At 35.2% G+C, this 22,578-nt stretch overlaps 2 protein-coding genes across 2 annotated transcripts in view; one reads left to right on the plus strand and one right to left on the minus strand.

The window, feature by feature from the left end:
- Positions 1-19,849, minus strand: part of LOC141457226 (limbic system-associated membrane protein-like) — a 168,541-nt gene extending 148,692 nt beyond the window's left edge. Inside the window, exon 1 of the mRNA XM_074133906.1 lies at positions 19,719-19,849. Within this exon, the coding sequence (XP_073990007.1) occupies positions 19,719-19,758 (40 nt within the window). The 5' untranslated portion in view covers positions 19,759-19,849. The remainder of the gene's footprint in view (positions 1-19,718) is intronic.
- The window catches only part of LOC141457225 (uncharacterized), an 84,436-nt gene that overhangs the window by 19,431 nt on the left and 42,427 nt on the right, over positions 1-22,578 (plus strand). The gene's annotated exons all lie outside the window — the stretch shown is intronic.

The following is a 22,578-nucleotide window of genomic DNA, read 5'->3' on the forward strand; positions in this document are numbered from 1 at the left end:
ATGCAGAAAACTCCACTTCTGCCTGCAATCTCATATAAATCCTCTAGCTCAAAATCTTTCTTCAAGAATCCTTCCAGACAACCCGGACAAGATGTCTTAAGAGACAGTAGCCTCGTGATCTCCTCTCTAGAGAAGAGAGTGACTATCAGTCTAATGTTTTGGAGTGTTACCAAAGGGTAACTTCACCAAATTTTTAATTAACAATACCAAACAAAACAAAATTAGTTAACTAATTGTTTACTTATTTTGTGCCAAAGTTGTCCGATTATGCAAAAGATGGCGCCTAACCTTGATATATCAAGGTTTATGCTTTACCATGTCTCGGCTTTTTTCTGTAGTTATAGACGTAATTTGTAAAATCCACTTCTTCTTTTTTTTACGCATTATATCCTCCAGACGGATAACTTCCCGTGAGAACCCACAAAATCGATAATCCTCGCGATTACCTCTCCTTTTACAAAGTTAAAGAAAAAGTAGGAAAAAAAATTATAGTTGATATAGCCGACTGTCCTAAGGATTTAGTCTGCTTCTCGTGTATAGAAATAAGCAGGACGAAGTGTGTTGTCAGTTTGTTAAAAAAACACCCGGAAACCTGAACATAATACACAAACAGATATACGAAGCGACAGGTGGCTGTCCACTTCCGACTCCAGTATTCGTATACAAAGATTTCAGCTTTGCCTTTCTTTATATCGTATATACACCACATACACGTTTGTATACAGTTCAGTGTTCTTTTTTGTGGTATTTTTACATTCTTTTCGGTTTTCTTAGTCTTTTTTGTTTAGCCTTTTATCTCGAAAGTTTGACAAGAGATTAATAACTTTTGAGCAGATGCTTTCAGATCTAGAGAGTCGCTCAATATTTGGATTCAATCACAAATACTTCGCTTTTGATTTTTTTTCTGAGGGGTGGTTGAGGCATTTGAGTTTTTTTAATGTCTCTTCAAAAAAGAAGAAGTACATCGATCTTTTATCGAAATTAAAATCGAATATTCACCGGAACCTCAGAATAAAATTGTATCAAAAAAATACACGGCTTTCATTTAATGCAAATTAGATAATTAAATGTTGATATAATTTAAAATTATTTATTTGAATTCAATAGTATACACGTTCACTTTGTAGGAACCATTTTCGAAACAATCGTTTCAGCCACCGACACACACACACACACACATTCATATCATTTTGCAAAAACTTTCGTAATAAAAAGCCTTGAAACGACTACTTCCGGTGTAAACTAGAACGAAAGCATCCTCTCTTTTAAGAGAGGTTAAAAAAAGAAAGCTAATAGTACAAAAGTTATGTAGACTTCCGGTTATCAATTGATTATATCGATTCAGTTAATCGATAGTTCGCTAATCATAGACCATTTATTTACCTCTTAGCTAGAAACTGATGAAAGAATACTGAAATTAATAATAGCCTACCTAGAAATAATCAGCTGTTTACAATTTTACGAAATATTTCATGTCTGGCCTAACCTATATAGCTCTCATTGGTGTAAGTTGTCGTGAAATTCAATAATATTCAATTAATTTATATTAAGGGTGCAGATTGAATAAACCCTTTTATCTTAGATTCCAATTTATTGATAGTGAACTGATTGTAGTTTGTGCTTTGTGTCGGAAGTTAATAATATATAGGGCACTTTTCCCTTATTTCCTGTACTAATTCCATAAACTAGTTACAATACGAAAATACCTAGATTCACATTCAAATCAATACTGAGTACAAAGTATCGTCCAGATAGAAGCACACTTAAAAAGTGAATTAAGTAAATTAAAACCTAAGCACCCTTTACGATTAACTTTATTTTTAAATAATTTATTTTTTCCGCACTTTTTTGAACTACGTAAGAACTTGAACACAAGTTGACCCTAGTGGAACTTCGGGACATTGGGACAATCCTCTTCGACCACCAAGCTGTGTTACTTAAAACGCTGAATTTGCTTGACATCAAGCTCGAGAATGGTTTGAAGAATAGTTTGGCAACACTCCGGAATAGAGATAATATGATCAATCCTATTGTTTGACGCCGAGCCATGTTGACGAGGAAAGAAATGAGATGGTGGAGGCAAGATACTGAAACCTCTCTTGTTGGATCTGAACCCTTTTTGCGGGGGTTTTCTCCTGAAAATGTTAAAGAGAGAGAGAGAGATAGAGAGAGGGGAGATGATATCTGCTATGTCCTACAACAAGGGTGGCCAACTTTTCTGTATATAAGATCTACTTTTTATCTTAAAAGTGTGTTGCGATCGACTTGAAAGACATAGGCTTAGTCTAAGGGGTTGAGAAGGGGTGTGAAATGCATGTTTATATTTATACACTGTGTTTCAGTATAAGGTGCATTCCAGCGAGGTATGGGTAGATAAGTAAAGATATATTATTTGTTAAATCACTTATTAAGTTTTCGAGATATAGGCTCATGAAGAAAATAAATTTCCAGACCCAACTTTTGATAGCAGCATTTCGTAACATGCGGTACCTAAAAAAAAATCTATTTTCCGACACTTTTTCAAGATAGAATTTTACTAACTTAAAATGCAATTTAATTTTTTTATTAACTGCAATTTATAAGTTGTACTATTTGGGAAATTCCCAGAATGCTTTAACTATTGCTAGAGAGTTTTGTCTTCTAAAATCGCTTCCATTGTGCATGGTACACACGGAATTCCACTCCCAGACATTGCGAGCCATCGACGATCGACCAAAACTGGCCTCGCGATCGACCGGTCAAAGATCTATTTACGCTTTTTTTTTTAAAGGATAAAACCAATCTGAGCCGTGCCTCGGCCTCAGTAAAGATAAATTCTGCAAGCTGAGTCCTCATGGGATATCTAAAGAAGCTGAATTTGAAAAGCGGATTGCACCTGCTGATTATGTGGAAAGATGGAGCAAGATCCAATACAACTTCTGCTATTAACCAAAGAATATTTGGACAGAAATTTAAAAAAAATAAAAAAAGTATATGAACTAGAACTCATATTTAGTTTTTAATGGTTCTCTCTTAGTGGCTCATAAAAACGGTCCATATGTCATAGTTAACTGGTACATTGAATATATATTACAACTCTCGTATGCATTAAAATGCGCACCGTATAAATGAGCCAAGTACCTTTTACTAAAATGAGGTAAGCACTCTACCTTGCATTAAGCAATATATTATTACTATGTTTAGTAGTGGTGGTGGTGGAAAGAAGTAGTGGGAGGGAAATTGAAATGGTGGGGTGAATAGAAGTAGTGGGGGAAATAGTGGTGGGGGAATCGAAGTAGTGGGGGCAAATAGTAGTGGTGGGGATACTCCCTCCCTAATCTGCAACTTCCAACCTATTTACGTATACAGAACTCGTGCATCCATCTTTTTTTTTACCATTTAGACGTACGAAAATGGAAAACATCTTTTCCTGTTCTGTTTACTTATTTATCCTTTGCTACCATTCCACTTTCACATTTCCAATAATCTATATATTTATTTATTAAATAATTATAAAGGCAATTAGATACAAATTTTAGATTCAGAGATAAAATTAAAGGGATTATTTCAGCACATGTTTGAGGTGTTTTGAACCTGAATTTGTAATAAACATTTTTTTTTACTATATTTGGTAAGAAAAGGTTGTAAGATATGCTTTCGAGGCTTTAACGCCCTTCACAACTTGTTAATTCCAAAAGTTCATTTTGTAGTTCAAGAAAATCTGTGTTTTCTTCACATTATTTAGCATATTTTTAAAATTAACTAAAGAATAGTACCCAGTTCTAAACTCGTTAAACGAAAATCCTTTCTTTCGAAATTGGTACCTAACACTCATTTAACCTCATGTACCATTTTCTACTTTTTAATTCATTTTATTATTTATAATGTAAATTTTACATTTTTGAATATAGTTCTTAAATTAATTAATTATTAAATTTCACTTTTTTCAAAAAATGGTACTGGATTTGATGATTCTGATCAATTACAGTGGTACCTCGATTCGTTCCGGAAGTGCGGTCGAGAACCGAAACAATTTATCCCATAAGAAATAATGTAAACTATGTCAGTTTATTTCGTTTCTAAGCCCCAGAAATATTAGGCCGTTTTACTGGCCTAATTTCTTATATTTTATGTAAAAACATGAATCTAACCAAGAAATAAGATCTAAAAGTGTACGTAAAAAAACAACTCGGCTCATCTCGGTGGTGTTCGAGTTCCAAATGTTTGTTCGGATTTCAGGACAATATTTTCTCGAATTCCTTGGTCGAATACCGATTTGTTCAAAAGTCAAGTCGTTCGAAAACCGAGGTACCACTGTATATTCCTTCGAATAAGTGGTAGGCGAATTCCTTTCATCATGACGACGCTGTTTTGACGCCTATTTTTTTTTTTTTTGCAATGAATAAGAAATTTCTGCATCAGTTTTTAAAATAACCACTATTCATGGTTTTATCCTTGGCTGACTGCAGAACTAATCCGTCAAGGACGTGGAGCTATAAGGATAATTGTAGGCTTATTAACTGGCCACTGCAGGCTCAGAAAACAAATGCATCGCATGGGCCTGGCAGATGATAGCCTTTTGTAGGTTCTGCCAGGAAGAAGAGGAAACGGCAGTGCACGTGTTGTGTCAGTGCGAGGGGCTTGTGTGGCTAAGAAGGAAGTTACTTCTCGGGGAGGAAAAACCAAAGTCTGAGGAGCTTTACCCAAGAGTCACTCTCCAGAATTAAGAGTCTGATTAAACGGACAGGTCTGGAGGGTGACCTTTAGAGTGAGGGGAGCCACAATAGATCCAATTTAATCTATTCTATTCTATGGTATACCTTTCGAAAGATGTTTGTATGTAGATGTTTTTCATGAATAGTGCACGTTTTAAACTTATATAATATTTTTGAGAAAAATGAAGTCAAAGTTTTGAGGAACAAAAATTAGAAACTTGCTACTCCTTATGTTTGGGCCACCAAATGAAATACAAGATATCATTATTTTGAAATACAAATTAGCTTATTTAAAAGGAAATTTAATCTTCTTTCTAATGAGCTAATTGAAATTGCTGCAGCTATAATAGTTTAAGAAATATAGACAACTGTTTGCTAAAATGTAGTAATACCTTGAAAAAAACATAAAATTAAAAATATCTATAAAACGGAGCCGAATCGAGCCATAGTTTATATAGAATTTTTTGTTGTAAATGATGTCCAGAATCGCCTCCCGAAGTAACGGTAGTCTAATGCATTTGAACACCCTGTATATTAACGTTTATATTCATAATTGTTTGAAGAAAAATCCGTTTAACAACTCGAATTAGGATAGGCTTTAAATTCAAGTATATTGTATGGTCACAAACTATATTAGTGTTTGTAAAGAGAAAATGTGACTCAAAAGTTTTGAGTTGGAAGTTAGTTTTTTTTTTTAGTTAGAACTTTGCGGAAGTGGGGAATTCGTGGGCGTTTTCACAGTCGATATTTTGGTACTTTTTAAGGGAACCTTTTCATTCATTCTTTGCACATAAAAGGACTTTAAGAAATTAACACTTTTTCGTATTCGGGTTATTTCCGGTATAGTTGGGCGTGGTCACAAAACTTCCCTAGCCTAATAAGAGAAAGGGAAAGTGACCTTAACGTTGAGAATAGTGCATAACATATGTAAATAACTCAGGTAAATGATACATGTGAAGAAGGATGGGAACAAGAAGTTGCGAATTTCCTTCATTATGTACACGTTATACATAGAATATAAGGCCCAACCGTCACCTTCTAGATTGTATATAAAAGTATTCTGAATGTCAGACCAAATATTCTCCTTTATATGTGTACATACGGTAGGTAAGTAGAGAAGTGTACGAAGTGGGATCTAATGTTGTGGTCGCTCCAGGGCAAAAATACTTTCATCTTCAGATAGAAAAAGAGAGAAAAAGCCGCTGTAAGAAGGCATCATCGTTCCCAACGGAGTCGCTAACAATTTGTGCCTCCCCCCATACACTCTATTGCCCTCTCTCTCTCCCCACTCGCACTGTCAGAGCAAACAGTTGAAATACACCCACGCACTCCCAGCCTAGAGAACTAAATATCTATATTTCTGGAAGAGCAGTAACTTGTATGATAAATTTCATAAATTACTTTTCTGTATGCTGATCGCTTATGTCATTTCCGTTGTCATTTTTAAAAACAATATTTTTAAAAAATGTGTGGTCGGAAACATTTTCAGAAAAGTGAAAAATCTGTTCAGTACAGCGAACTTCCGGTTGCGGAAATTTTTCTTCAAACTCAGTACTTCCGTTTTTTTTTTTTTTTTTTTTTTAATGCATACTTCAATTATTTACAAAATTAAGTCTGGGCCTAAGAAGTGCTTTAAAGCGATCCTTACTTAATGTGTACATTGAAGAGGGAAGTTCAGTCCCTCATAAGAGCTTGATGAAGTCTTGGTTTCAAGTCTTTTGCAAGGTGTGGGCTTTTTCCATCGTGAGGAAGCAGTTTGGTCGTGTGAGTGGCCTTGAATTGCAAGTTCTCTGTGTGTTCCTAGTAAACCATGTTGGGGGGCGTCCAGTGCTAGTCTTGAGTATTACTTTATTTAGGGAAAAGTCTGTGTACAGTCGTTTTGTCAGTGTGTTGCTAGCTGTAATCCGGACAGTTGGGATAGGCGTACGTTAAAAAGAAGAGATCTAAGCTATATATAGGCGCCACGGTAGCCGAGCGGTTAAGAGGCTAGACCCGCAATGCTAATATGTATTGTTGGTTAGCAGGTTCGATTCCCCCGGTCTTAGGCCTTGGATTTTATTTAATGGTTAATAAAAGAAATTTACAGTAAAGTATGTTTGTTAGTCGCCTCCGTCCACGACACCTAATTGGTAGTTGGACGTAAAGCCTGTCTGAAAAAATAGGCAATTAATTTACTTATTTTACTTACTATATCTTGTTTACTGTTTAAATTGGTCGCTAAAATCGAATCTGAAGGAACATTTTGACCCTGTTTTCTCTTTTGGAATGTCCACTTCTTCGATAATGCTCCTAGGATCTTCTGTAAACTTCGAGTAGATTACGTAATCATAGATTTTGGATCATTTTTCTATGAAATTTTGCATTACTGCAGTTTTTGGCTAGAGTTAGGTTACACTAAGGTTACATTTCAGTGTAATGTATGGTTTTACAAACTGTACAATGTTGGTAATAATTAAATATGGCTTAAAATCCCGGATTTGGATAAAAATGTTTGAGTTAGAACTCTGAGAATAGTAGTAACAGGGAATTCGGGCAAGCGTTCACAGCCAGATTTTGTTTTTTGTTTTTTGTGAATTAAGTTGGTAATACTGGATTTATCAGATGAAGGAAGCATTGTACTGCACAAGATAATTTATCCTCTGTGTGTCTCTCACTCCCTCTCTCTGTTGAATGAAGTAAATTTCTCAAGTGGCATGGTACGCGGCCAAGGGCGCGTGCGTACATCTAAACTCGCTGTTCCCTTTTAAAGATGATTGTGGTTAGCAGTGAAATGATTAGGTGCCTTGCCACCAATGCCACAGCAGCCGCCACACTGGAATGGATTTGGAACACGCCATCTGCAGAGTGTGAGAGGCTGAGACCCCGAAAACCTGGCGGAAAAGTCCATTTTATTTTCCCTCCCTCCTTATCTTTAACTATCCTTCCCTTTTATTTTTACATTCTCATTTAAAGCTCTTTTATATGCAGCAGCCCGGCTTCTTCATCTTCACCTTGTTCTTCTGCTTCTACTTAGCATCACTTGTGTACCATTGTCACTGTACCCCATTCTTGGGCGAACTAATCCTCTAGCAACATTATTTACCTCTTAACAAAAGCACTGGTGACCGTATGACCTCCATTTCTTGGGCTAGAATATTATGAAGAAGCATCAGTACTTCTTTCTCTTTCTCTCTCTTCTTAATCTACAAAGAAAAATCCATCCTTGGGATTAAATTGGATTTACGGGAATGAAAATGCTTTTTTCATTCAAAGCTTAATCTTCATTTAGTCTTTTGTTTGGAGACGAATGTTCTAAAGTTGAAAATCTCATCAGCGCCTTTGAAAAGATTTGCCATTCTTTTAGGAATTCTTAGCCTTCTTGAGCGAAATACTGGACCAATGAATGCGCTTTAGAAGACGCCATTGAATGTGCAATGGCAGTAGAAATGTTAAATTGTAAGAAATTTCAAGAGCGGTATCAATTTAGTATCACCATTCTTCTCTTCAAAGAATGATATTGTAAAAGTTACTAATTCTCGGGCCGTAGTTACAGACAAGTTTACTACATACTCAAGAAGAGTGTAGTTAGGTAATTGCCTATTTTTTCAGGCGAGCTTTACGTCCAACTACCAAATTAGGTGTCGTGGACGGAGGTGACTAGCAACCATACTTTACTGTAAATTTCTCATATTAACCATTAAATGAAATCCAAGGCCTAGAGACCGGGAATCGAACCCACTAAACCAACAATAAATCTTAGCTTTGCGGGTCTAGCCTATAATCTCCTAACATACTTTACAATAAATTTCTCGTATCACCCATTAAATAAAATCCAAGGCCTAGACACCGGGAATTGAACCCACTAAACCAACAATACATCTTAGCATTGCGGGTCTAGTATCTTACCCACTCGGCTATCGTGTATCTTTTTTACAGTATATGCAATCTGATACGAGAAGACACTTCTTCTCAATTCCATTATAAGATATAGTGGTGCGTGCCATGTCTTTTTATTATGAATTTCATGTGTTCGACTAGTACATATTTCATACATTCTATGAGAGAACATATCTTCTCCGGATCGAAATTTAATCAGAGCAAAGTGTAGAGCGAGAGGGCAACTATAGAAAATTAGGATGGGGGTAAAAAATGTTGACATATCTCCGGAGAGAAATACCATCGAACACCATGTAAACAGTAGTTTTACTTTGCTTATTAAACACAAGAGGGGATACACTCGGGCCACTTTTCCAAATTAGGTTTTCATATGAAATACATTGCTTTGATTATTTCCTAAGAGCGTCCAAATCCAGAAAGATATTGCCGGATGCCTTCCCTTAGGCTAAGATCTGGTGATGTCACGAAGTGGCAGCTGGGAGTGGTATTTTAGGGTTAGGTGTCTAGTCTGGGGTGCTTGCTAAGAAAAGTTAGGTGGTTCCTGTGGGACGTGTCTTGGAGGACTTAATCTGGGCCTTATGGCTACTTTCAGGACTCGTTAAAAAACCTCCCCAAAGGATAGATGTACCCGACGTAACACGATGATGTAACGTCTCCTATAGTCTGTCTGATTACATTGCAATCAGTGTTTTGCGATATGAGACCTCTGGCACTTTTGAGACCATATGAGATAATACACAAAATCAACTGGTCGGAAAAACCATGGCAAAACGTCCGAGATTTTCCTTCTAGATCTTACTAAAACTTCTAGAAGTCTTCACAAGCTGGAATGTTTAGACGAAGAACGAAGTAATTGGAAACCATGGGAAGAGTTTATAGTATCTTCCAGGCGGAAATGCGCGCACTAAGAATGTGCGGATAGGTATCAAGCTGGACGGGAAATATTGGAATCAGAGGAGATGATTGTTCTTTACGATAGAAAGGGATAGAGGAGAAGGAGGGGGCCACTTTCCTGGTTCCTCTTCATTCTTTTTTGAAGACGGTTTCCATGATATGGTTTGAATATGGTTTCCATGATATGGTTTAAAGATGGTTTCCATGATATGGTTTGAAGATGGTTTCCATGATATGAGTTCTAACTTCGTGCATTATGACATGGATCTGATATTTAATTTGGAACAATTTTCCGGTCTTTCAGACAGAAATGGTTCCTAGCAAGGATTTTGTTTAAACAATATCTAGTCCAATTTAAAAAACACATAAATCTCCTACTTTTACAGGAAAGCATGTTCCCCGGATATTAGATTGTGGGGTACTTCCTTTTAGGCGGAGTGGGGCGATTCCTTCTAAAGTGAGAAAAATTGAATGTTACTCAAACCTTTGGAGTTTGAATGAAATTTGGGGTTTTTGGGAAACTTGGATTTAAGAAAAGTCGGGTGAGTTATTAAAATGAGAATTTTCTTTTTATTTTAAACAACCCAACAGATAATAGTTTGAAGTTTTTATTATTAATAAAAATAATAAATGAAAAAAACAATTAAAGGCACACCGCCATTTTTTACGTTTTACTGAAACAAATGTTAAGGCCTAGCTAATTAAAACCGGAAAATATTCAGTTACACGTATCCAGCTGGTGGCTGCATTAAGTGAGGTTATACCAGAAGTGGAGGATGGAAGGTTATGTTAGTAATTTAACTGTTAAAATGTATGAGCTTGTTAACGTGACTAATCTTTGACCCTTGCCTTTGAAACCTTCCTCCCCTGGCCCCTTTGACCCCATAGACAATCCCACTACCCCCCCCAACGGGGCATAGTTTGACTACATTATTAATCCTAAACGTTTTAAAAGCATTTTAAACAGAAGCTCCTAATACTACTGGTTTCTTGTTCATGTCTTTTCATTCATAACATTATTGATTAATGGATGTTTCGTTTGATTAATCAAATTATAATTTTGGTAGATTGGCTTTAATTGAGGAAGACTTATGAATGGTACTTAAGAATGGAAAATAATAATAATAAAATGAAAAATGAATTGTCTTCTGAGCTTTAAAAGAAATTAAAATCAATTAATTCAAAATGGTAATTCATTTATATAAACGGAGGGCCACCGTTATCCAATTAGAATGGAAAGAAACTACCATGAGATTGTATTAAAAATAAAAAAACCTGCATTGAAACACGATTATCTGTTAACACAACCGCCGTGGTGCGCATGTCTGTTGCGTCACCCAACAGATTCGGACTTCCATCCATCATCAGAGGTTCAATAATCAGTTTAGTGCAGAGATTTTGACGTCATTTCCTTTTTTCTATTTCGCTCTGCAATCTCCAGTGATAACAGTAACAAATTTGGAATTTAGCATTCTGCAATGGTTAGATTGTTTTTATTTTAACCTTTTATTGAAATTTGCAACTGCATATATTGTTGCAACAAGTAAATGTGACATAATACGTATAATAGAATAGAAAAGAAATTTATTATTCTGGGACAATTGTCCCCTAAGAATAAACACAGGTACAAATAGAGGCCTTAATAGTTTGGCCTGTGATTGAAAGAAAATAAATAAATAAATAAGTATTTACAAAAAGTGAAAATAAAAATAACAGCAAAAATTAAGGAAATAAATTAAAACAATTAGAATTTCGGAGGAAGCTGGATAGAAAGGAGATAACTGAATAGACGGGATTTAAAGGTAGATAGGAGTAGGAGCATGGCGGACAGATGATGGTAAGGAGTTCCAGAGAGATGTAGCACGTATCAGGAAGGATTTGTCAAAGGATGAAGTACGGCCAAAAAAGGCGAAGACCGTTCCTTCGGCCGGAAAGATTATGGCGACTATCTTTTGGGATTCGCAAGGAATAATCCTCATCGACTATCTGGAAAAGGGTAAAACTATTACAGGTGCATATTATTCATCGTTATTGGACCGTTTGAAAACCGAGCTGCAAGAAAAACGCCCACGATTGGCCCACAAAAAAGTCCTTTTCCATCACGACAACGCACCAGCTCACACTCTCAGCAGTTGTGGTCGCAAAATTAATGGAAATAGGGTTCCAACTCGTTTCACATCCTCCCTATTCTCCAGACTTGGCTCCCTCGGACTACTATTTGTTCCCCAATATGAAGAAATGGCTGGCGGGAAAAAGATTTTATTCAAACGAGGAGGTGATTGCAGAAACGAATGGCTATTTTTCAGACTTGGACAAATCCTATTATTCGGAATGGATCAACAAACTAGAGCAGCGTTGGACGAAGTGTGTAAGCCTTAAAGGAGACTATGTTGAAAAATAAAAAAGGTTTACCCCAAAAAATTAAGTAGTTTTTATTTTTGCCCGGACTTTTCAAACGACCCTCGTATAGAGATCAGGTGAGCGAGATTCTAGTATTAACGGGAATGGATCGAGGATTTGAATTTGAAGAGTTGGGAAAATATAAGATGGTCATTTGGATAACTTGGTAAAGGAATGAAGCCCAAAAAATATTGGCGGCGATATACAGGCTAAAAGCCACTTCAACGCATCGTAGCAGTGGCGAAATGCGGTAGTCTCTGAAGAATGCTGAAAATAAATCTTATGAAAGCAGTTCATGAGGCCTTATTATCAGTTTATGATAATAATGTCGTGAATGAAGATAGGAGAAGATAGGTAATGTGGAAGAAGATAGGTGTTCTTATTAGAGGGTTAGGATGAGCTGCTGGTAGAAGAATGAAATTTTGGGAAAACAGAGTCTTAGCAAGATCTTTAATGAAAGAGATTTTGAGGTTATTATTGATAGTGAGGTTATATTCATAGAAGGTTAGATAATCGATTAAAAACAAACATACAAAACCTGATTTGCCCGGAACCATCGATCATTTATTTCCGGTAAAATTCAAATTCAAAAAAATAATTATTTAAAAAATATTTTCTCTTAAAAAAACAAACAAAATCAATCATATTGTAATTAAATTGTGTCAAAAATTACAAGACGTTAAAGTCAAAGTAGGCGCCAATTTAATTCAACCCTTAAAAGCTATTAAGGAATTGCATTTATCAAAGACGTTTTATACATAATCCCGCCCAATTTCCCTTCTCTATTTTCCTGCCTTTTTAATTAGGCAAGATCAAAGGTTTTTTCAAAGGAAGTGAAAATAGAAAAAAAAAACAGTCACGAACTTCTTATTCTTACAACAATTTTCAAGATTATAACTTAACATTTAATTATTATTAATATTTTATTTTTATTTTTTAAAGTGGCTATTACGCTGAAATGATTCTGTAGAAGAAAGCCTCCCCACCACTACCCACTATAAGGTTTCGAAACCATTTTTCCAAATAAAAGCTATAGTTCGAGTGGCTAAGATATACAGGAAATGTATGGAAAATCTAAGGTACCAATTTCGAGGTATAGTTTAAGCAAGTAAAAAAATACGTTACGTTACTTCCGGACAAAGAATTTTCGCTACAAAATGCGGAAATTGACCCAAAACATTTAGTCCTACTTAATTGGTATCATCGTGTTGGGACTTGAGAGAGGGTAGCCTAAGAACTTGTTCCTTTGAATCGAATTTTCACGGGTAAAATGTTTCAAAAAAAGAAAAGTTATGGAAAAGCCCGAAGAAAATCTTTCGGGCTGTTTTTCGGGAAATGAAATTATTCTTTATGGTTAAAAGAATTTGATCAGCTACTTTTAGCCGTATGCAGAATGGTACTATCCAATCAAATTGTGAATTTAAGAATCACTACAATTTTACGTAAATTAATTATCATTGCAATGAATCGATTAAAGAGGGAACATATTATTTGTAGCTTTACGATTAAATCGAGTTGCTGAACACATCGATCCTGAGACGATTATTCAATCAAATTCAATCAATTCAACAACTGAATTCGATGCTGCATCCAGGGATATTCCTGGGTGATCATTCTCTTCTACAGTTGATTTCATTTCCATCTTCCGGTTCTTCTTCTCGGATGTTCTGGACACGATTTCTTCAGGACTAAGGAATGCAAACTGTGAAGCATCTCTATCACAATCGAACCACTCCAAAATATTTACATACGTACATACATACAGTGGTCAAAAAAAGTATTCATACACTAAGTTTTTTTTACTTCTTTCAACAGGATAACGATCCCAAACATACAGCCCAAAAAACGAAGGAATAGCTGCTTTATAATGCCCGGAAACAACTTCTCACCCCTCCACAGTCTCCGTATATAAACCATATTGAAAATTTATGGTCTTGTTTGGAGCGGAAAATTCGAAAATTGAAATGTTCTTCCAGAAAAGAGCTCATAACCAATTTAAAGAAATCATGGACAGAAATCACATCTCAAGAGACACTAAACCTGGTAGAATCTATGCCAAGGAGGCTTCAGGCAATAACAAATGCAAAGGGATTGCTTACAGAATATTAGGTCTTTAGTTTTGCGTTAATTACAACATTCAGACTGAGTGTATGAATACTTATTTTGCATACAATAAATTATTACTCAATTCTTTATGTTTATAAAAGAAAATGAGAGCATTAAATTCATTGTTACTATCTTCGATTTCAGTGCTGAACAAGTAGTCATCCTAGAAACAAAAGTTCAGTAGATAAAGTAAAAACACTTAGTGTATGAATACTTTTTTTGACCATTGTACATACACACATAGTGACCCTTCAAGAAAATCAGGTATAAAAGAGTAACTGCTACATTGGAAGACCAATAAAATTTTCCTGTCGCCACCGAAAATTAACTTTTATTTCGGCGCCGATCTGAGGTGTTCTGATGATGACTCAACATGATCTCGGTTAATCCGAATCCCCGGTTAATCGAGGTTGTACTGTAAAACTAAATGTTTATTAATAGCGTTAAAAATTTCCTTAAGTGTGAAATATCTTAATTAAATTCGGCAATTATATCCTAGCTAGATATGTGAAAATGATTGATCATTTAAGGAACCCTCTATTTGGAATCATCTTCCGAGCCTTAACGACCCATCCTGCCCCCAAAAAATCACGCTCGCCAAACTGCAGAGATAATGGCATTTAGAAGGAAATAAAAATGAAAACTAATAAGAAAATTCCCCCCTCCCCCCAAAAAACTGGGTGCCCCCTTCCGGACAAAATAGAAAAACCTAATTCATTAAATATTATGAACTTGATTAAAAGAAATAATAATATAAAAACTGACGCCCTCGTATGGTGTTAATACTAATTTAGGTTCCATTTCTGTGGATGGAATTAATTGAACGTGTTACTGTCATTGGTTAACACATATATTAATTGAATTCTGCTGTCGTCATTCTTTTTTTTTAGGAAAATTTTTTATATTCCATCATCCGATATTGCAAATTGATGATTCTAGGTTTTTTTTTTGGTCAATTTTAATTCGTACGTTATATAATTTATTCTGCCAGCAAAATTATCAAAATTAGGTATTCACCGGAAAGAAATAGTTTTGAAACCTTGCTGCGGAAAAATTGATACTCGTTTTGAACCCAAATCAATAATGCGAGACTTAATTTTGGCCCCAGTTTAATTGGCTCGGTAATTATTTGCGAATTATTCCGCTATTCGACTTTCGGCTGAATCGAATAAAAGAGTTTTTATTTAAATTTCATTTAGTGATTACGAGTATATAAATCCACAGCTTCCGTTTTCCGGAAAATTCGATTAAGGATAGCTTTTGAGAGAGAGGAGGTAGATAGATTTTTTTTATAAAGTGCAATTTTCCTGTAATGTACCTTCATAGCTAATATCTACTGTGTTAAGGGGTTAGTTAAATGTATTGTCACAGAATTCTTCCACCGGAAGTAAGCCCTTTATTCAATGGTTAGAGCACTTTCACGGGAATGGCTCCTAGGCTATTCTATGAACTTCCGTATTGGTTGGAGGTAGGCTTCTCCTGTAAGGTTACATTCCAGTATAATGTACGGTTTTACAAACTATAATGTAGCTGAGAATTTGAATATGGCACAAATATTTCGAGTTTCGAAGAATATTAATGTCTTACAACCTTGATGAAGTAGAAGTAAGAAAAAGTCATATGAGTCTACACTCCATATTTTTTGAGGATTAATTTTTAAGTAAATTTGAAATAATTTGAGTGAAAGACAGTTATCATAGAATATCATAGAATATCATAGAATTGTGGCCAATTTTAAATTAAATCTATCGTATTAAAGCCACGACGTCAACTTGGAAGAAATAGGTGTTCTCTTATCTTGGAAATAGAACAGCCAACTGCGACTTGATAGTTGGAGTCTGACAAGGCAACACGCAAATCATATTAGACATGTAATCGATTTCGATTTTTATGTATTCATTTTAAAAGTGCTTTAAAAAAAATAAAACTAACTAAATTGCAAATATAGTGTGCTTTCAAAATGGCAATAAAGCTTCCCTAGCCTTGCTTCATCCCCCCCCGAGCTTTTCACGACTTCCTGTAGGAATTCTTCTTGATCACACAATTTGTACTCCGGGAATATCGATTTGTAAAATTGTCTGCACCTAACTGATGCAGCAGTCCATTCAAATGCAAGACTTAATTCCTCTAAATGCAGATTGCAAATGGTGATTGCAATAAATTAACCTGCATTGTGTACGTTGTTAAAGTTCACTATCACCACACAGTGCACTTTTACATAATGCATTATGCATACCAAGATCTCTTTTTATGAAATAATCAGAGAAACATTATGTTTTCTTTCCTTCCTCCAAAAATCGATAAAACTTTTACTTCCGCCTTAAAGTTTGACTGCTCACTTCCGTGTAATTCAAGAGAATCATTAACATAAGCCTATCTCTTATAGCCTACTCTTTTCTCTTACTAACCTACACAATTTGGGCGCCCCGGTAGCCGAGCGGTTAGAGACGAGACCTGCGTATATGTATTGTGGTACTGGGTTCGATTCCCGGTCTTAGGCCTGGGATTTTATTTAATAGTTAATAAAAGAAATTTAGAGTAAAGTATGTTTGCTAGTTGCCTCCTCTGTCCTCGACACCTAATTTGGTAGTTGGACGTTAAGCCCCGCCTGAAAAAAAAGGCGATTACTTTACTTTTTTTACACAATATCTTCAAACCCGGGGAATTTTAAAACATTATATAACTCGAAATCATATTATATAACTTGTAAAACTCTATCGCTCTGAAATGTATTATTAAAAACTACATAAAATTCCGAATCGAATGACACCTCATTCATGAAAATCGGTTTGCGCGTTTAGACGCTACGTAGTTTACAAAAAAAGATAACAAGAACAATTTTTGAAAATGCCGTTTTTGCTCATTTTCAGCAAATTTTTTCACGAAATTTATTAGATTTATGTTATAGGAAAAAAATTACAGTTATAAAGGAGGATTTGCCTTATATTATAAAGAAAACTGCTTTTTCGTGCAGTTTTTGACGATCAACCCTTATACTACTATCCTACCGGACAGTTTTAATTACATGGATATTAAAATAAATAAATATATTACCAATGTAATTACATTGCAACCTTCATTAAATAGTTTCGGGCACATTCAGGATGGGTTATTACAGGAAGGAAAAAAAGTTGGAAAAACCTGCAGCTAGAGAAAGAAAGTTAGAGAAGGATATGTTTGATTCTTTTGAGTCAGTAGGGAATGGAAGGATTGTAGGTGGCTATTTCGTGGTAGAGTGGTTAGGATGACCATCTAGAGTGGTTTTTGGATAAAAGAGTGTACGGGGATTATGAAAGATATATCATGGTTAGAGTTTATTCTAGTACGTCGAATAGAGTCAGTTGTAAGTTCTGGGAAATATGTTCTCGAGTTATTTGGTGTTTCTTGATGTTAGTTATACTTACAGGTTCAAGCTTTAGTCCTAGAATATCATCAACCTGATGACCATTTTTGTAGAGGAGAAGTTTTGTTTCTGCCTATATAATCATCTTGGAGTCTCTCGTGAGAGTATAGGGAAACTTTAGTCTTAGTTTAGGGCACGGGATTCAATGATTGTATCATCTGCAATTCGGTGAGTTCAAATCCTATCCATTCCCAAAAACTGACGCCCTTGAATCCTAGAAAAATTCAACTAACACTTATCGGATCTACTAAGTTCAAAGATTCAAGAAAATTGGTGCCACTTTCACAGTTCTGTGGTATTTCCGGAAGCGGATCTTTGTTAGCTAAGGAACAGTCGCGTACTTTGATGGGATCAAGCAGTTTCTAAAAGCCACTTTTCCTTTCTCAGTTTATCTCATAACCAGATACTTCCGGTGTAAACATTTTTTACAGTTGAAATAATTACGAAATACGGAAGTTAAAAAAAAAGAAGAAAAAAATCAAATTCTCAAATACTTCCTTTTTAAGCTCGATCTTAGACCTGCAATCTTAGACCTTTTACAAAAGCTTGAACATCAAGACCTAATTTCATGTAAATCCTAACACAGCTTCTCTCCATCAATGCCCCTCTTCTTGATACCAAAACCTTGGTAATATTAATCACCGGCTTTAATTTACCTGCCTAACAAGCACTGCAGGCAACGTTAAGTGATTTCTCATTCTAGGGCGGCTCTCTCAGTTCAATAAGAGACTCTTTGATTAAACCTCGCCTTGTATTAATTATTAATATTTAGAGGTAGTTAATATGGGAGAGTTTGTAGAGGAGCTATCTGTAGTTGTGGAATTGAAATTCATGGTCCAGGCCTTATAGATGTACATATAAAATGATAAAATTAAATTTAACGTACCAGATTAGTGTCTTAAGATGTTTTCTAGTTGCGCGAAAAAATTAAATACAAAAAAAATGTCGTAACTCATGAGTTACGTCAAGTTCTTTTCCATTTAAAAAAAAAAGGAAAACGAAAAAGAAAAATTGGTCGAGAACATGGACTTTTTCTAACAGAACTTCTAAAACAGACCGATTTCGCACTATCATCCATCATTAGAGGGTAGATTAATCAGTTTGGTGTAGAGATTTCCGTTTCACTTCCGTTTCCATGTCGCTCTGAACTTATCTCCATCGATAACAGTATCAGAATTGAGCTTTCTGCAAATGTTTAGGTTTTGAGATATTCGATTACAATCCTCAAGTGCTTAAATCTATAGCAGAGCTAGGCTAAGAAATATGAGTGTATTTAAAAGTTATAGCCGATTAGAATGAATGGAAGAAAATGATTTAGAGAAGGATTACGGTGATTTTAATTTGGGTTAAGCTATAAGGATGGCAGGAATATAGAGTACTGATCCATTCATTAGTTGTAAGGTTTATGTAAATAGTTGTATATAGTAGAGGGATGAATGTGTGAAGCGAATGTGTTTATAAGTAAGAATGGAGAGTGAGTGATATTCTAGTGATAAGCACCTAGACGATGCTGGCTCTGTATGGCGAAAGCCGATGCCAAAAAAAAGGCAAAAAAAAAGTGCCGGAACCATAGAGCATTTATTTCCGGTAAAATTGCATTTTAAAAATTAGACGCTTAAAAAATATTTTCTCTTAAAGAAAAAAATGACAAAAATTATTTAAAAAAAGAAATGTTCGACCACTTTGATTATGATTTATAAAAATTATACATATAAACATTATTTTTCTGGCGCAAAAAGTAAAAATACGATGATTAAAGAACATTCTAGTAACTATATTACAGAATATCTCGGAAAAGTGAAAAAAAATCCAACTCAGTAAATTAATACTTCCGGTTGATTTTCTTAAAATTTCAATTTTCCTGAATTCAAATCCAAAATTTTATTGGCGTTGAGTTCGTATAGAATGGCTCTTGAGAGGTAAGTCTGCCTCATCCTTGGTCCCAGAAGTATTTTTAATATGATGGAATTTACTTATGGGGAAATATACTTCACTGGGAAGGCACGGAGATTTTGAAGAAATTGCGTGAGTTTGGACTTTGAGATAGAGAGAAAATAAGAAAAAGTCTTGCGAGTGTGCGTAGCAGATTATTTTAAATTAACTAAATTGGCCAAACGAAGATGATATAAGATAAGTCTTGTTTACATAAAACGTTCACGAACATAATATTAGAATAATTTAAAATTGCGTATCTTTATTTTTAGAACAATTAATCAAAAATTGTGAAGATAAAATTTTATTTTGAGAACACAAAAATTTAAAAAAAGTTAAATTTAATTGCACATAAAAAACTAATAAACGCTAATTATCAAATCAAATTAATTAACAAGTGATAAACTACTTACCAATAAACGCGTAAATAACCAGATGATAAAGTAGACACATGTTACGGACGCACAGAGTTTAAAGTTTGAACGTTAGACGACTACTGAAGCCTGTATACACGTCGCCGCGCCAGACGGTTGTATTATCTTGGCTTCTATTCCAGTATCCACTTTGGCGCGCATGCCTACCGTATGGTACAAAGAAAAAGAAAGAGAATAAAGAGTTCTAATATAATTGGATTTAAGCATTTTTATTATTTATTTTTTATGTTATTCTTTATTTAGAATTGTATTATCGTGAAGGTCATTGGTTTCTTTCACTTACTGAGCGATTCGCCGCTTGCTGCGTGAAGTTTTCTTTAAGTCCTGAGGTACGAGATTGAATTAAAAATCTATTAACAACTACGAGAATCCAAACAATTTATTTAAATTAATTAATCAATTTTTATGAAATAAATTAATATCTTTAATAATAAAGATAATGTACAAATAATTTGAAATTAAAGACATTTCCTGTTCATTCATGTTATTACCGTAAAAAGGTGTCACGAATAGGCGAGTGGTTAAGATATTAGACCCGCAATGCTAAGATGTATTGTTGGTTTAGTGGGTTCGATTCCCCCGGTCTCTAGGTCTTGGATTTTATTTAATGGTTAATATGGGAAATTTATTGTTAGATGGTTATAGGCTAGACCCGGAAAGCTAAGATGTATTGTTGGTTTAGTCTAGTGGGTTCGATTCCCGGTCTAGAGGCCTTGGATTTTATTTAATGATTAATATGGGAAATTTATTGTTAGATGGGCTAGACCCGCAAAGCTAAGATGTATTGTTGGTTTAGTCTAGTGGGTTCGATTCCCGGTCTAGAGGCCTTGGATTTTATTTAATGATTAATATGGGAAATTTATTGTTAGATGGTTATAGGCTAGACCCGCAAAGCTAAGATGTATTGTTGGTTTAGTCTAGTGGGTTCGATTCCCGGTCTAGAGGCCTTGGATTTTATTTAATGATTAATATGGGAAATTAATTGTTAGATGGTTATAGGCTAGACCCGCAAAGCTAAGATGTATTGTTGGTTTAGTCTAGTGGGTTCGATTCCCGGTCTAGAGGCCTTGGATTTTATTTAATGATTAATATGGGAAATTAATTGTTAGATGGTTATAGGCTAGACCCGCAAAGCTAAGATGTATTGTTGGTTTAGTCTAGTGGGTTCGATTCCCGGTCTAGAGGCCTTGGATTTTATTTAATGATTAATATGGGAAATTAATTGTTAGATGGTTATAGGCTAGACCCGCAAAGCTAAGATGTATTGTTGGTTTAGTCTAGTGGGTTCGATTCCCGGTCTAGAGGCCTTGGATTTTATTTAATGATTAATATGAGTACTTTATAATAAAGATACATTTGCTAGTCGCTTCCTTTCACGACACCTAATTTGTGTTACGTTAGTTGGACGTAAAGCTCGCCTGGAAAAATAGGCATCACTTTACTTGGATAACTCTTAAAATTTCGATTCAATTCTTTATTTTAATTGACTGAAAATTATTACGTCAGGTGTCACTGCTTGACGTAACAGTACATAAACTTTTATGTCTTCAGTTTAGTGTATGTCTTAGATAGAGATGTACAATTCTTTGTAATATCGATCTTTAGATATTGCCTGACAAATCGATATATCAATTTTTTTTTACTGTTTTTTTATTATATATATTTTTTACTTTTTCTTTCTCCACTGCAGTAATTGAGGTCGATTTACGAGATTGGCTTTTACCTGAAAGGTCTTCTGAGCCTGAAGATGCTCTACGATTATCCTTACCATTCATTAATTCGATTAATGGTTCTTTTTAAGATAGTGGGATCGGGAAAGACAGGATCTCTAAAGTTCCATAACTGTTTAGATTGGTTTTACCACCTACAGAATCAAAAGTGATACTAAATTCTAAATTTGGTGAAAATTTACTGACCGCAAGTGCCATCGAATAGATCAGAACTAGACGGAATTTGCTACAATAGCTCTTACAGTTGGAAAATGGAAGTATTTGTTCTGGACAATTGTCATTGTATTTGATGCAGGTAAACTTGCTGGCTATTTTCACACATATTAGGTGGCTTTGCACCTACCAATCTTCTTGTACAGGTTCTTAATCCTCCCATTCAAGTGGTAAAACAGGTAACCTGCATCTAACCAACACTAAGAGGATAACACTTGTTGCTTCACTAAAACAATCCTTGTTCGCACTTTTCTTTGTTTACATTTTTACAATGACCATCTTTAAATTTTTTTTACTTTGTTTCTTTTAAAATAAGTAACTGGGAGGAATCATCATTTAATATTAGGGGAAATAAGATCAGTAGTATCTTCAGTCCTTTCCAATGGCCTTCGGTGTGTAAGTGAGTCTGTACATAATTTAGCATCCATAATTAGCTACAAGGCGGACCCTTTAACACGAGACCAGGGTCCTGTTCACCAAGGCACTGCAGCCAGAAATACTTTCTAGTACCAACTCCCTGAAGGTCTAGTAAGGGAAGTTTCTACTAAGGATCGTTTCTAGGGTCCTCTAGGGTTTTGCTCGCTAGTCATTTAGTCTCAGCTTTTGGAATATCTTATTCAGCTAACTAGTGCTGGAGAATGTCTTTGATTTAATCCTGTCATAGTGTATCCCTGACCGGTTTCAGCCTTTCGCCCATCAGCAGAGATAGCATTAATCAGTTAGGTCCAGATATTTCGATACCACTTCCGTTTCCGTCTCGCACTACACTTCCTGACTTGCTGAAAACCTTAACTGAATCTAGCAGTTGAGATTAGATTTGTGATTACATATTTCTTAACTTATGTATTAAGTACAAAGTATTAAGCCACCTGGTTGTTTGTGCAACAGTCTACCCA

Source organism: Rhodnius prolixus, unplaced genomic scaffold (genome assembly GCF_049639745.1).
Source record: "Rhodnius prolixus isolate KJV_2025 unplaced genomic scaffold, Rpr scaffold_10, whole genome shotgun sequence".
NCBI classification, from domain to species: domain Eukaryota; kingdom Metazoa; phylum Arthropoda; class Insecta; order Hemiptera; family Reduviidae; genus Rhodnius; species Rhodnius prolixus.